The sequence below is a fragment of the Ranitomeya variabilis genome, chromosome 3 (assembly GCF_051348905.1).
Source record: "Ranitomeya variabilis isolate aRanVar5 chromosome 3, aRanVar5.hap1, whole genome shotgun sequence".
Lineage (NCBI taxonomy): Eukaryota > Metazoa > Chordata > Amphibia > Anura > Dendrobatidae > Ranitomeya > Ranitomeya variabilis.
In genome coordinates, this window is record NC_135234.1 from 760,350,097 (window position 1) to 760,366,344 (window position 16,248).

Consider the following 16,248-nt stretch of genomic DNA (forward strand, 5'->3'; position numbering starts at 1 on the left):
AGGGGCAGTATTATAGTAGTTATATTCTTGTACATACGAGCAGTATTATAGTAGTTATATTCTTGTACATAGGAGCAGTATTATAGTAGTTATATTCTTGTACATAGGGGCAGTATTATATTAGTTATATTCTTGTACACAGGAGCAGTATTATAGTAGTTATATTCTTGTACATAGGGGGCAGTATTATAGTAGTTATATTCTTGTACACAGGAGCAGTATTATAGTAGCTAAATTCTTGTACATAGGTGACAGTATTATAGTAGTTATATTCTTGTATATAGGGAGCAGTATTATAGTAGTTATATTCTTGTACATAGGGGGCATTATTATAGTAGTTATATTCTTGTACATAGGGAGCAGTATTATAGTAGTTATATTCTTGTACATAGGAGCAGTATTATAGTAGTTATATTCTTGTACATAGGAGCAGTATTATAGTAGTTATATTCTTGTACATAGGGGCAGTATTATAGTAGTTATATTCTTGTACATAGGGGCAGTATTATAGTAGTTATATTCTTGTACATACGAGCAGTATTATAGTAGTTATATTCTTGTACATAGGAGCAGTATTATAGTAGTTATATTCTTGTACATAGGGGCAGTATTATATTAGTTATATTCTTGTACACAGGAGCAGTATTATAGTAGTTATATTCTTGTACATAGGGGGCAGTATTATAGTAGTTATATTCTTGTACACAGGAGCAGTATTATAGTAGCTAAATTCTTGTACATAGGTGACAGTATTATAGTAGTTATATTCTTGTATATAGGGAGCAGTATTATAGTAGTTATATTCTTGTACATAGGGGCAGTATTATAGTAGTTATATTGTACATAGGAGCAGTATTATAGTAGTTATATTCTTGAACATAGGGGGCAGTATTATAGTAGTTATATTCTTGTACATAGGAGCAGTATTATAGTAGTTATATTCTTGTACATAGGAGCAGTATTATAGTAGTTATATTCTTGTACATAGGGGCAGTATTATAGTAGTTATATTCTTGTACATAGGAGCAGTATTATATTAGTTGTATTCTTGTACATAGGAGCAGTATTATAGTAGTTATATTCTTGTACATAGGGGCAGTATTATAGTAGTTATATTCTTATACATAGGAGCAGTATTATAGTAGTTATATTCTTGTACATAGGGGGCAGTATTATAGTAGTTATATTCTTGTACATAGGAGCAGTATTATAGTAGTTATATTCCTGTACATAGGGGCAGTATTATAGTAGTTATATTCATGTACATAGGAGCAGTATTATAGTAGTTATATTCTTGAAAATAGAGGCTGAATGATAGTAGTTATATTGGTGTGCATGTGGGGGGGGGTATTATTGTTGTAATGCTTGCTTCATTTTCATTACTGTATTCTTGATAATTTAGGAATTTAGATGCGACATGTTGGAAATCTGTAGTAACACTCTCTACCAGCAGATGGCAATGTAGATATCTGTGTCAATTATAAATTTGTGTATTTTTCCATATATTAGAATGCGAATTGCCTCTACAGAGAAAAAGAAGACTTGAACTCTATAGCGCCACCTGTTGGAAGTAGCGATCCTACAAGTCATAATGAACCCTTTAAAGGGAACCTGTCACCACGTTTTTGGAAGATGGGATAAAAATAGCGTTAAATAGGGGCAGAGGTGGGCATTACATTAGTGTGTTTGTTATGCGTTTATTACCCACCTAAGTTGCCGAAATACCTTTGCAAAGTCTCCGTTTTCGCCTGTCAATCAGGCTGGTCTGGTCAAAAGGGCGTGTTGTCTTCCCCCAGATTTTGCGTAGTTTTCCGTTGGTGGCGTAGTGGTGTGCGCATGCCCAAGGTCCCGAATCCTCTGCCAGGGGATTTAAAAGAGCGCGCTGTTCGTTTTCATTGGTGATCGGTGGGCGCGGCCATCTTCCTTTGGCCGCGCGTGCGCAGAAGCGGCGCTCTGCTGGCCGCGGCTTCAGGAAAATGGCCGCCGCGATATCCATCTGCGCACGCGCGGCATCCCGCGGCCATTTTCCTGAAGCCGCGGCCAGCAGAGCGCCGCTTCTGCGCACGCGCGGCCAAAGGAAGATGGCCGCGCCCACCGATCACCAATGAAAACGAACAGCGCGCTCTTTTAAATCCCCTGGCAGAGGATTCGGGACCTTGGGCATGCGCACACCACTACGCCACCAACGGAAAACTACGCAAAATCTGGGGGAAGACAACACGCCCTTTTGACCAGACCTGCCTGATTGACAGGCGAAAACGGAGACTTTGCAAAGGTATTTCGGCAACTTAGGTGGGTAATAAACGCATAACAAACACACTAATGTAATGCCCACCTCTGCCCCTATTTAACGCTATTTTTATCCCATCTTCCAAAAACGTGGTGACAGGTTCCCTTTAACGAGTCGTGCAATATGACTTAGGATAAAAGTCAAATCAGTGTCTCAATTCACATATATTAGATACAAGGATGCATTTTCTATAAAATTTAATGGGAATGCGACAAATAATGGTCCTTTTTCACAGGCTGTACCAGCTCTACATATACAATTGTGTACTATAAGATGCCTAGACTATAGGTGAAATCTGAGAAATGGCAATATTTGTAAGGAGATTCCTTAATACATTGTAAACAACATATAACTTTTCCCTAAATTAGAAACACACAGAATCCAGTATTCAATGCATAGAGACACAAATAATCATGCCCAAGGTCAGTTTATTCCTCCTATAAAACGGTGGTGAGCGACGTACCTGCCGCAGAATGACCATCTCGCCAGATTCTTCAGAGACATCAAGCAGCAGTTATCTGGGGAAGAATAAACATAAAACGCTATTATTACAGGCAATGAATGTATAAAAGCCGCCAGAATCACACAATAAACATCAACATTGCTCATATGTGCGGCTTCTAGGACGCTAATGAAATTACCAGAGTCGGCCCTTCCCCACCAATGATAAGCTGGTAATACAGAGAGACTTCAATTCCCATTGATAAATTAGATAAGTCACATGTAATCTACACGTCCCCAGGGAAACATTCACCGAATATCCTCAGGTTTGTTTTGCTTTATTTTTCACTGATATGTGACACAAAGGTAACAAAGCGACTGCAGCCGAAAACGAATCAATCACCCATCCAGAAGGCAACAAGACAAAGCAAGCAATCATAAAGAGAACAGTAATGAACGAGGGCAGTATGTGACATAGCTAATGTATAATAATATAACTGCTATAATACTGCCCCTGTGTACAAGAATATAACTACTGTAATACTGCTCCTATGTACAAGAATATAACTACTATAATACTGCCCCTATGTACAAGAATATAACTACTATAATACTGCTCCTATGTACAAGAATATAACTACTATAATACTGCCCCTATGTACAAGAATATAACTACTATAATACTGCCCCTATGTACAAGAATATAACTACTATAATACTGTCCCTATGTACAAGAATATAACTACTATAATACTGCCCCTATGTACAAGAATATAACTACTATAATACTGCCCCTATGTACAAGAATATAACTACTATAATACTGCCCCTGTGTACAAGAATATAACTACTGTAATACTGCTCCTATGTACAAGAATATAACTACTATAATACTGCCCCTATGTACAAGAATATAACTACTATAATACTGCTCCTATGTACAAGAATATAACTACTATAATACTGCCCCTATGTACAAGAATATAACTACTATAATACTGCCCCTATGTACAAGAATATAACTACTATAATACTGCCCCTATGTACAAGAATATAACTACTATAATACTGCCCCTATGTACAAGAATATAACTACTATAATACTGCTCCTATGTACAAGAATATAACTACTATAATACTGCTCCTATGTACAAGAATATAACTACTATAATACTGCCCCTATGTGCAAGAGTATAACTACTATAATACTGCCCCTATGTGCAAGAATATAACTACTATAATACTGCCCCTATGTGCAAGAGTATAACTACTATAATACTGCCCCTATGTGCAAGAATATAACTACTATAATACTGCTCCTATGTACAAGAATATAACTACTATAATACTGCCCCTATGTACAAGAATATAACTACTATAATACTGCTCCTATGTACAAGAATATAACTACTATAATACTGCCCCTATGTACAAGAATATAACTACTATAATACTGCCCCTATGTACAAGAATATAACTACTATAATACTGCTCCTATGTACAAGAATATAACTACTATAATACTGCCCCTATGTACAAGAATATAACTACTATAATACTTCTCCTATGTACAAGAATATAACTACTATAATACTGCCCCTATGTACAAGAATATAACTACTATAATGCTCCTATATACAAGAATATAACTGCTATAATACTACTCCTATGTACAAGAATATAACTTCTATAATACTCCTCCCTATGTACAAGAATTTAACTACTATAATACTGCTCCTATGTACAAGAATATAACTGCTATAATACTGCCCCTATGTACAAGAATATAACTACTATAATACTGCTCCTATGTACAAGAATATAACTACTATAATACTGTCCCTATGTACAAGAATATAACTACTATAATACTGCTCCTATGTACAGGAATATAACTACTATAATACTGCTCCCTATGTACAAGAATATAACTACTATAATACTGCTCCTATGTACAAGAATATAACTGCTATAATACTGCCCCTATGTACAAGAATATAACTACTATAATACTGCTCCTATGTACAAGAATATAACTACTATAATACTGTCCCTATGTACAAGAATATAACTACTATAATACTGCTCCTATGTACAGGAATATAACTACTATAATACTGCTCCCTATGTACAAGAATATAACTACTATAATACTGCTCCTATGTACAAGAATATAACTACTATAATACTGCTCCCTATGTACAAGAATATAACTACTATAATACTGCTCCTATGTACAAGAATATAACTACTATAATACTGCTCCTATGTACAAGAATATAACTACTATAATACTGCTCCTATGTACAAGAATATAACTACTATAATACTGCTCCTATGTACAAGAATATAACTGCTATAATACTGCTCCTATGTACAAGAATATAACTACTATAATACTGCTCCTATGTACAAGAATATAACTACTATAATACTGCCCCTATGTACAAGAATATAACTACTATAATACTGCCCTATGTACAAGAATATAACTGCTATAATACTGCCTGCATTGTCTGTATATGCTGTGTTTAATATATAGCTTCCTATGTTGAAATTTACAGTAATTATTGTATTTTTAGACAGTTTGTTGCATCTCTTCTAGTAGCGGGTGTATTCCGGACATTATTACATGTATTGTCTCTTATTGGATTCCATTTCACATTTGCACCAACGTTCCTCTATACTCAGTTCTATATTATCCATCTCTGTCCTCGCTGGCGTTGTTCTCTCTATGGCGCCACACACTGATTGTAGTCACATGAGTGGCCATGTCACTATTGAAGAGATAATCTCGTTCTTCTCCAGCTAATGAACGTCACCTTTCCAATCCTACAATGTTACATATTAGACTTCCCGTCATGCGTGGAATCTTATGCAGGGTTCATGCCCCCTATATACAGTACATGTGTCGCTGACTATGGGGCCTGACAACCCTCACTCACAGACTGCAGTCGGGGAGCACAGACAGGTTGGATTTCTTGGTACATGATTATTATCCGTCAGCTGCATATTTATTTAATTTTCTCCCAACTTTCACCAATCCAGCTTCACTCAGCTCAACGTCGCCCTCTGCTGGCTCAGTGTCTGTTTTCCCATGTTCTCAAATTGGTGCAATATGGGGCGAGTAGATGAAAGTATTTTAAAAAAAACACGTGTCCAACTTTTAGAAGTGAAGTTCAAGGACATTGAAATGTTGTCTACGTCGCTACCAAAGCAGCTCCACAAAAGAGCCAAACATCGAACCAGTCCATAAAAGTGCACCTATAACAGCTGATTTCTAATAGATACACTTCAAAAAAGAGCCAGCCTCCCACAGGGAACCCATAGCAGAGCCAGCCTCCTGCCGGGAACCTATAGCAAAGCCAGTCTCCTGCAGCGCATCTATAGCAGAACCAGCTTCCCACAGGTCATCTATAGCAGAGCCAGCCCCCACCGCATGTCTATAACAGAGCCAGCCCCCACAGGACATCTATAACAGAGCCAGCCCCCCACTGAATGTCTCTAACAGAGCCAGCCCCGACAGGGAATCTATAACAGTACCAGCCCCCACAGAACGTCTATAACAGAGCTTGTCCCCGCAGAGCATCTATAACAGAACCAGCCCCCACAGGACATCTATTACATAGCCAGACCCCACAGCCTCCATAGAATTTCAAAATGTCTATAACAGAGCCAGCCCCACCGAAAATCTATAATCGAGCCAGCCACTACAGGGCATCCATAACAGAGCCAACCCCCACAGGGCATCTATAGCAGAGTCAGCCCCCACAGGACATCTATAACAGAGCCAAATAAGGCAGCACACTGTAGCGCCAAAACTTGCAAACATGAAATAGGAAAATTGAATTGCATTACAGCACTAGAAATAGGAAAAATTGAGAAAGTTTAGCATATAAATTGGCCAATTCATGTGTACCTGGTAGCCACGATAAGGCATTTCTCGTATAGCAGGGCCTGACAATGCATTTCCTCTCTGAGAATAAAGTCTTCATCTGAATGATTAATCACAGCAGGACCACTACCCCTCCAAAGAGAGAGAGATTTTAGTGTAAGAGAGGACTCACATTAGGTTCCCATTCAGATGAAGACTTTATTCTCCGAGAGGAAAGGCATTGCTAGGACCTGGTATACGAGAAATGCCTTATTGTGGCCACCAGGTACACATGAATTGGCCAATTTATGCACTAAATGCTCTCATTTATTCATATTTGTAATGCAGTAATGCAATTCAATTTTCATGGTTCATGATTGCAGGATTTGGCACCACAGTGTGCTGCCTTATTTATTTGACTGTATAGGAGTTGGTGACTCTAGGTGATGTGACGGTCAGTTTTTTTAAATCTATAACAGAGCCAGCCCCCAAAGGACATCTATAATATAGCCAGCACCCGCAGGGCATCTATAACAGAGCCAGCCTCCACAGGTCATCTATAACAGAGCCAGCCCCCTCAAGGCATCTGTAACAGAGCCAGCCCGCACAGGTCATCTATAACCGAGCCAGCCCACACTGGGAATCTATAATAGAGCTAGCCTCCACAGGTCATCTATAACAGAGCCAGCCCCCTCAAGGCGTCTGGAACAGAGCCAGCCCCCACAGGACATCTATAACAGAGCCAGCCCCCATAGGGCATCTATAATAGAGCTAGCCTCCACAGGACATCTAAAACAGAGCCAGTCCCCACAGGACATCTATAACAGAGCCAGCCCCCACTGGGCATCTATAATAGAGCTAGCCTCCACAGGGCATTATAACAGAGCCAGCCCACACTGGGCATCTATAATAGAGCTAGCCTCCACAGGACATCTAAAACAGAGCCAGTCCCCACAGGACATCTATAACAGAGCCAGCCCCCACTGGGCATCTATAATAGAGCTAGCCTCCACAGGGCATTATAACAGAGCCAGCCCACACTGGGCATCTATAATAGAGCTAGCCTCCACAGGACATCTAAAACAGAGCCAGTCCCCACAGGGCATTATAACAGAGCCAGCCCACACTGGGCATCTATAATAGAGCTAGCCTCCACAGGACATCTAAAACAGAGCCAGTCCCCACAGGACATCTATAACAGAGCCAGCCCCCACTGGGCATCTATAATAGAGCTAGCCTCCACAGGGCATTATAACAGAGCCAGCCCACACTGGGCATCTATAATAGAGCTAGCCTCCACAGGACATCTAAAACAGAGCCAGTCCCCACAGGGCATTATAACAGAGCCAGCCCACACTGGGCATCTATAATAGAGCTAGCCTCCACAGGACATCTAAAACAGAGCCAGTCCCCACAGGACATCTATAACAGAGCCAGCCCCCACAGGACATCTATAACAGAGCCAGCCCCCATAGGGCATCTATAATAGAGCTAGTCCCCACAGGACATCTATAACAGAGCCAGCCCCCATAGGGCATCTATAATAGAGCTAGTCCCCACAGGACATCTATAACAGAGCCAGCCCCCATAGGGCATCTATAATAGAGCCAGCCCCTTCAAGGCATCTGTAACAGAGCCAGCCCGCACAGGTCATCTATAACAGAGCCAGCCCACACTGGGAATCTATAATAGAGCTAGCCTCCACAGGTCATCTATAACAGAGCCAGCCCCCTCAAGGCGTCTGGAACAGAGCCAGCCCCCACAGGTCATCTATAACAGAGCCAGCCCACACTGGGAATCTATAATAGAGCTAGCCTCCACAGGACATCTAAAACAGAGCCAGTCCCCACAGGACATCTATAACAGAGCCAGCCCCCACTGGGCATCTATAATAGAGCTAGCCTCCACAGGGCATTATAACAGAGCCAGCCCACACTGGGCATCTATAATAGAGCTAGCCTCCACAGGACATCTAAAACAGAGCCAGTCCCCACAGGGCATTATAACAGAGCCAGCCCACACTGGGCATCTATAATAGAGCTAGCCTCCACAGGACATCTAAAACAGAGCCAGTCCCCACAGGACATCTATAACAGAGCCAGCCCCCACAGGACATCTATAACAGAGCCAGCCCCCATAGGGCATCTATAATAGAGCTAGTCCCCACAGGACATCTATAACAGAGCCAGCCCCCATAGGGCATCTATAATAGAGCTAGCCTCCACAGGACATCTAACACAGAGCCAGTCCCCACAGGACATCTATGACAGAGCCAGCCCCCACAGGGCACTGTAACAGAGCCAGCCCCCACGGGACATCTATAATAGAGCTAGCCCCCCACGGGGCATCTATAACAGAACCAGCCTCCACAGGGCATCTATAACAGAGCCAGCCCCCACAGGGAATCTATAACAGGACCAACCTCACCAGAATGCATCGGCAGCGGAGCCAGCCTCCCATTGATCACTTTCACTCTCAGCCTCATTACTCTGGACTCTGGGGGCCTTTCATCAATACATTCACCAGTTTTATGGCACATGGCAGTTGGGGGCCCTGGTGAAGAATTTGCATTGGATCACAATCACTTATCAGGGCTTTTGATGTGGGAAGAAATCCAAAGACACCTCAGATGATCCCAGGGGTGCAAATCAAAGCGCCACTAACAAAAAAGTACCACACAAAATTGACTTGGCATATATCCCCTGTGCACATGTGGAGCCAGCGGACTCCTGGGCACATGTGGAGCCAGCTGTGACTCCTGGGCACATGTAGAGCCAGCTGTGACTCCTGGGCACATGTAGAGCCAGCTGTGACTCTGGCACATGTAGAGCCAGCTGTGACTCCTGGGCACATGTAGAGCCAGCTGTGACTCCTGGGCACATGTAGAGCCAGCTGTGACTCTGGCACATGTAGAGCCAGCTGTGACTCCTGGGCACATGTAGAGCCAGCTGTGACTCCTGGGCACATGTAGAGCCAGCTGTGACTCCTGGGCACATGTAGAGCCAGCTGTGACTCCTGGGCACATGTAGAGCCAGCTGTGACTCTGGCACATGTAGAGCCAGCTGTGACTCCTGGGCACATCTAGAGCCAGCTGTGACTCCTGGGCACATGTAGAGCCAGCTGTGACTCTGGCACATGTAGAGCCAGCTGTGACTCCTGGGCACATCTAGAGCCAGCTGTGACTCCTGGGCATATGTAGAGCCAGCTTTGACTCTGGCACATGTAGAGCCAGCTGTGACTCTGGCACATGTAGAGCCAGCCGTGACTCTGGCACATGTAGAGCCAGCTGTGACTCCTGGGCACATGTAGAGCCAGCTGTTACTCCTGGGCACATGTAGAGCCAGCTGTGACTCCTGGGCACACACGTAGAGCCAGCTGTCACTCTGGCACATGTAGAGCCAGCTGTGACTCCTGGGCACATGTAGAGCCAGCTTTGACTCTGGCACATGTAGAGCCAGCTGTGACTCCTGGGCACATGTAGAGCCAGCTGTGACTCCTGGGCACATGTAGAGCCAGCTTTGAATCCTGGGCACACGTAGAGCCAACTGTGACTCCTGGGCACACACGTAGAGCCAGCTGTCACTCTGGCACATGTAGAGCCAGCTGTGACTCCTGGGCACATGTAGAGCCAGCTTTGACTCTGGCACATGTAGAGCCAGCTGTGACTCCTGGGCACATGTAGAGCCAGCTGTGACTCCTGGGCACACATAACTCCTGACTACATTAGTAGAAAAACTCAGTTCCAGGACTATACAGATGTAATGGGAGAACTGGTGTTCACTAGCGCTACTGCAACAGTCATACAATATTCACTCTACTGATCCCCAATGGCCAACTCACCCTGAAAGCGAACACCACAGTCCACCACTCAGACGTCACACACCACAGTCCACCACCCAGACGTCATACACCACAGTCCATCGCCCAGATGCCACACACTACAGTCCATCGGCCAGACATCAAACACCAGTCCACTGCCCAGACATCACACACCACAGTCCACCGCCCAGACGTCATGCACCACAGTCCACCGCTCAGACGCCACACACCACAGTCCACAACCCAGACGTCACACACCACAGTCCACCGCCCAGACATCAAACACCACAATCCACCACCCAGACATCATGCACCACAGTCCACCGCCCAGACGACACGCACCATAGTCCACCGCTCAGACGTCACACACCACAGTCCAGCGCCCAGTCGTAACGCACCACAATCCACTGCCCAGACGTCACACACCATAGTTCACCTCCCAGACGTCACACACCACAGTCCACCTCCCAGACTTCACACACCACAGTCCACTGCCCAGAGGTCACACACCACAGTCCACCACCCAGACATCACACACTACAGACCACCGCCCAGACGTCACACACAACAGTCCACTGCCCAGACATCACAAATCCTAGTCCTCCACCCAGACTTCACACACCTCAGTCCATCGCCAAGACATCACACACCACAGTCCACCTCCCAGACGTCACACACCACAGTCCACCACCCAGACATCACACATCCTAGTCTACCACCCAGGCGTCACACACCTCAGTCCATTGCCAAGACATCACACGCCACAGTCCCCTCCCCATACATCACACACCACAGTCCACTGCCTAGATGTCATACACCGCAGCCCACCATCCTGATGTCACACACCACAGTCCACCTCTCAGACGTCACACACCACAGTCCACCATCCAGATGTCACACACCACAGTCCACCACCCAGACGTCACACACCACAGTCCACCGCCCAGACGTCACACATCCTAGTCCACCACCCAGACGTCACACACCTCAGTCCATTGCCAAGACATCACACACCACAGTCCCCTGCCCAGACATCACACACCACAGTCCACTGCCCAGACATCACACACCACAGTCCACTGACTAGACATCATGCACCGCAGCCCACCACCCAGATGCCACACACCACAGTCCACCACCCAGACGTCACACACCACAGTCCACCGCCCAGACGTCACACATCCTAGTCCACCACCCAGACGTCATACACCTCAGTCCATTGCCAAGACATCACACACCACAGTCCCCTGCCCAGACATCACACACCACAGTCCACTGCCCAGACATCACACACCACAGTCCACTGACTAGACATCATGCACCGCAGCCCACCACCCAGATGCCACACACCACAGTCCACCACCCAGACGTCACACACCACAGTCCACCGCCCAGACGTCACACATCACAGTCCACCATCCAGACGTCATACACCACAGTCCACCGCCCAGACGTCACACACCAGTCCACCACCCAGACGTCACACATCCTAATACACCACCCAGACGTCACACACCTCAGTCCACCACCAAGACATAACACACCACAATCCCCTGCCCAGACATCACACACCACAGTCCACCATCCAGATGTCACACACCACAGTCCACCACCCAGACGTCACACACCACAGTCCACCGCCCAGACGTCACACATCCTAGTCCACCACCCAGACGTCACACACCTCAGTCCATTGCCAAGACATCACACACCACAGTCCCCTGCCCAGACATCACACACCACAGTCCACTGCCCAGACATCACACACCACAATCCACTGCCTAGACATCATACACTGCAGCCCACCATCCTGATGTCACACACCACAGTTCATCTCCCAGACGTCACACACCACAGTCCACCGTCGAGACGTCACACACCACAGTCCACCGCCTAGACGTCACACACCACAGTCCACCGCCCAAACGTCACACACCGCAGTCCACAATCCTGACATCACACACAACAGTCCACCTATGAGACATCACACACCACAGTCCACTGCTCCGATGTCACACACCACAGTCCACCACCCAGAAGTCACACACCACAGTCCACCGCCCAGACATCACACACCACATTCCACCACCCAGAAGTCACACACCACAGTCCACCGCCCAGACGTCACACACCATGGTCCACCGCCCAGGCATCACACATCACAGTCCACCGCCCAGATGTCACACACCACAGTCCACCACCCAGACGTCACACACCATGGTCCACCACCCAGACGTAACACAACCCAGTCCACCACCCAGATGTCACACACCACAGTCCAAGGTCCAAACGACACACCACACAGTCCACTGCACCACATTGCGACATACTATTGTCCTCTCTGTAGGTATATTTGCTGTGTTGGTTCTTCAGAGATTATTACTACATTATTCATTACTTCCATAGAAGAGCAGATACCATGTCTTGTCCCCTGTATACAGTGGGAGGCTCGTTATTATCGGATACAGTTGCAATATATTTTGCCCTGTTGTTTTATGGTGTTCTATAAGAATGTGACACCTCATAAAGATTTTATGGCATTGCTTGGTCCGTGCGCATGAATAGTCTCTGTCTGTCCAGCGGAGAGGACGTGGTCATGTCATTATAGGAGATTCCACGTTAACCCTTTAATAACGATATTATTAACCCCTTCTCGCTCCATGTCTTGCTATAACATCATGAAGATGGATAAAGAGTTGTGTTATTGGGTTCCATTAAAAATTTGCACTATTTTACTTTAAGGGTATGTCTCCACGTTACAGATGGGCGGCGGTATCGCCGCAGCGGCGAAGCCGCTCGGCGCTAAGCCCCGCCCCCTTTCTGGGTCGCGATCATGCCGGATGTGTTAACTCTTCACATCCGGGATGATCGCTCTCTCCCATAGCGCCCTGTGATATGCCTTGCGGGGACGCTGCGTCCCCGCAAGGTGTACGGACATGCTGCGATCTGAAAAGACGCGCAGCATGTCCGGAGTCGCAGGGCCGCCGCGTGCGGGTTTCCACGCATAGTGGAGACGGGATTTCATCAAATCCCCTCCACTATGCTGGAACATCTGGACGCTGCTTGTTTGACGCTGCAGCTCTGCGCAGCGTCAAACAAGCAGCGTTTCCTGACCGTGGAAACACACCCTTACAGTCTCTTTGTTTTCCTGCACATTCAACTTTGATGTGGTCTGTGGTCATAAATCAGCTTGGAGCACATTTTTAAAAAGACAAATAAAAGAGCTACAAGTCCCCCCTCACCGCCCAACCCATTAGATCGTTATAGCAAGCTCACTGACAGATTCTCAGTTAACTCATTCTGCAGCCAGCAATAGACAGTGACACACAAGAGGCTATAGAAGGCAAATGGTGCTAATGAAACTCAATTGAAAAAATTATTATTAGACCAAAATACATGAGTTTAAGTAAAAATGAAATAATGTATATATATATATATATATATATATATATATATATATATATATATATATATATATATATATATACACATACACACACACTGCTCAAAAAGATAAAGGGAACACTTAAACAACAGAATAAAACTCCAAGTAAATCAAACTTCTGTGAAATCAAACTTTCCACTTAGGAAGCAACACTGATTGACAATCAATTTCACATGCTGTTGTGCAAATGGAATATACGGCAGATGGAAATTATTGGCAATTATCAAGACCCCCTCAATAAAGGAGTGGTTCTGCAGGTGGGGACCACAGACCACATCTCGGTACCAATGCTTTCTGGCTGATGTTTTGGTCACTATTGAATGTTGGTTGTGCTTTCACACTCGTGGTAGCATGAGACGGACTCTACAACCCACACAAGTGGCTCAGGTAGTGCAGCTCATCCAGGATGGCACATCAATGCGAGCTGTGGCAAGAAGGTTTGCTGTGTCTGTCAGCGTAGTTACCAGAGGCAGGAGGAACTACCAGGAGATAGGACAGTACACCAGGAGACTTGGAGGGGGCTGTAGGAGGGCAACAACCCAGCAGCAGGACCGGTACCTCAGCCTTTGTGCAAGGAGGAACAGGAGGAACACTGCCAGAGCCCTGCAAAATGACCTCCAGCAGGCTACAAATGTGCATGTGTCTGCACAAACGGTTAAAAACCGACTGCATGATGATAGTCTGAGTGCCCGACGTCCACAGATGGGGGTTGTGCTCACAGCCCAACACCGTGCAGCACTGGCGCCCTGTGCTCTTCACAGATGAAAGCAGGTTCACACTGAGCACATGTGACAGACGTGACAGAGTCCGGAGACGCAGGGGAAAGCGATCTGCTGCCTGCAACATCCTTCAGCATGACTGGTTTGGCAGTGGGTCAGTAATGGTGTGGGGTTTGCATTTTTTGGAGGGCCGCACAGCCGTCCATGTGCTCACCAGAGGTAGCCTGACTGCCATTAGGTACCGAGATGAGATCCTCAGACCCCTTGTGAGACCATATGTTGGTGCGGTTGGCCCTGGGTTCCTCCTAATGCAGGACAATGCCAGACCTCATGTGGCTGGAGTGTGCCAGCAGTTCCTGAAAGATGAAGGCATTGAAGCTATGGACTGGCCGCCCGTTCCCCAGACCTGAATCCGATTGAACAGTGACTTTCCTGGGATTTGCTGTATATGACGCTGCTCACGGTTGCAGAATGAACCCTTGAAAAAGGCCTGTTTGGCCGAAACGTTGGGAATAAATTTCTTCTCTTATACCATTTTTTATGGCTGTGAATTCCCAGAATAAAGTTTCAGCATTGATTCAAGATATATGATAGATGCTTTCATTTTTTAGAGTGCTTGAGGTTGTTCTACAATATTGACTTTGTTTTCCTCTAAAAGCACCAATTTACTGTAGTGTGCAGACCGACCTTGACCTTTTTATGTTATGTTTTATTGTTCTGAACACATTCCACTATGCAATGAATAAAAATGTGCAAAAACCAATATTTGCCTGGGTGGCATGAGATTTATAGTAAGGTCTTCGTTATTTAGCACCACCTTCTGTCAGCTGGGGTGTGCATTGTTCTAGCTACCCATCAATTTCAGTAAAGATTGTGCAATGCCTTATTTCACCTGTGGAGGCAGTGTAGGAAAACTGAACACTTTCTAGGAATCTCTAGCCCAATGATTACAGCAGATTGCTTAGGGATTAGTATTATGCCCAGTGATCTGCCTATTAACAGGAGATGCTTCCAAGGACTCGGGAAAGCCGTGTGCATGGAGCCTCTACAGCAATACACGGAGGCTGCACAGCTCCCTACTATGGCGCTGAAGGAGGCTCCGCTTGCTGCTTTGGGCTCTGTGTCCAACCCAGCTCTGCTACTTCACCAGGTAAACATGATAAATTGCAGTACATCTCCGCATTGGACTCTGTTGCAAACGTAGCTCTGCTACATCACAAGAACAGCTCTACCCCTAAACCTCCTGTGCAACTCTGTTTTGCTACTCTGAAATGTTAATACTGAGTCTGAGTTACCCTGTTACTATTTTTGCTCTCTAATCTTGTATACAACTCAACTCTGCTATTCCACTTCCTCATTACGTATCTTGTCCCAGCATAATGAGGGCTCTGAGAATCCAACTCCCCATGGGAGACATAATCCAGCTCTATTTCAGTTCTATACAAAATGGAGGCGTAAAACGTCTGCATGCATGAAATACTAGAAAAAAAAAACAGCGCAGCTTTCAATTTTTTCAAAAGAATATAAAAATGAAATGTATCCTGTGTTTGGTTGCTATGGGCAACAAAAACAATCCTAACTTACAATCCTGCGGACTCACTGTGTACATACATTACATTACTGACCCTGAGTTACATCCTGTATTATACTCCAGAGCTGC

General features: G+C 45.3%; 1 protein-coding gene across 1 annotated transcript in view; it reads right to left on the reverse strand.

The window, feature by feature from the left end:
• MYO7A (myosin VIIA) overlaps window positions 1–16,248 on the reverse strand; it is a 285,017-nt gene that overhangs the window by 242,918 nt on the left and 25,851 nt on the right. The window contains exon 2 of the mRNA XM_077298716.1: window positions 2,754–2,808. Coding sequence (XP_077154831.1) covers window positions 2,754–2,771 — 18 coding nt within the window. The 5' untranslated portion in view covers window positions 2,772–2,808. The remainder of the gene's footprint in view (window positions 1–2,753; window positions 2,809–16,248) is intronic.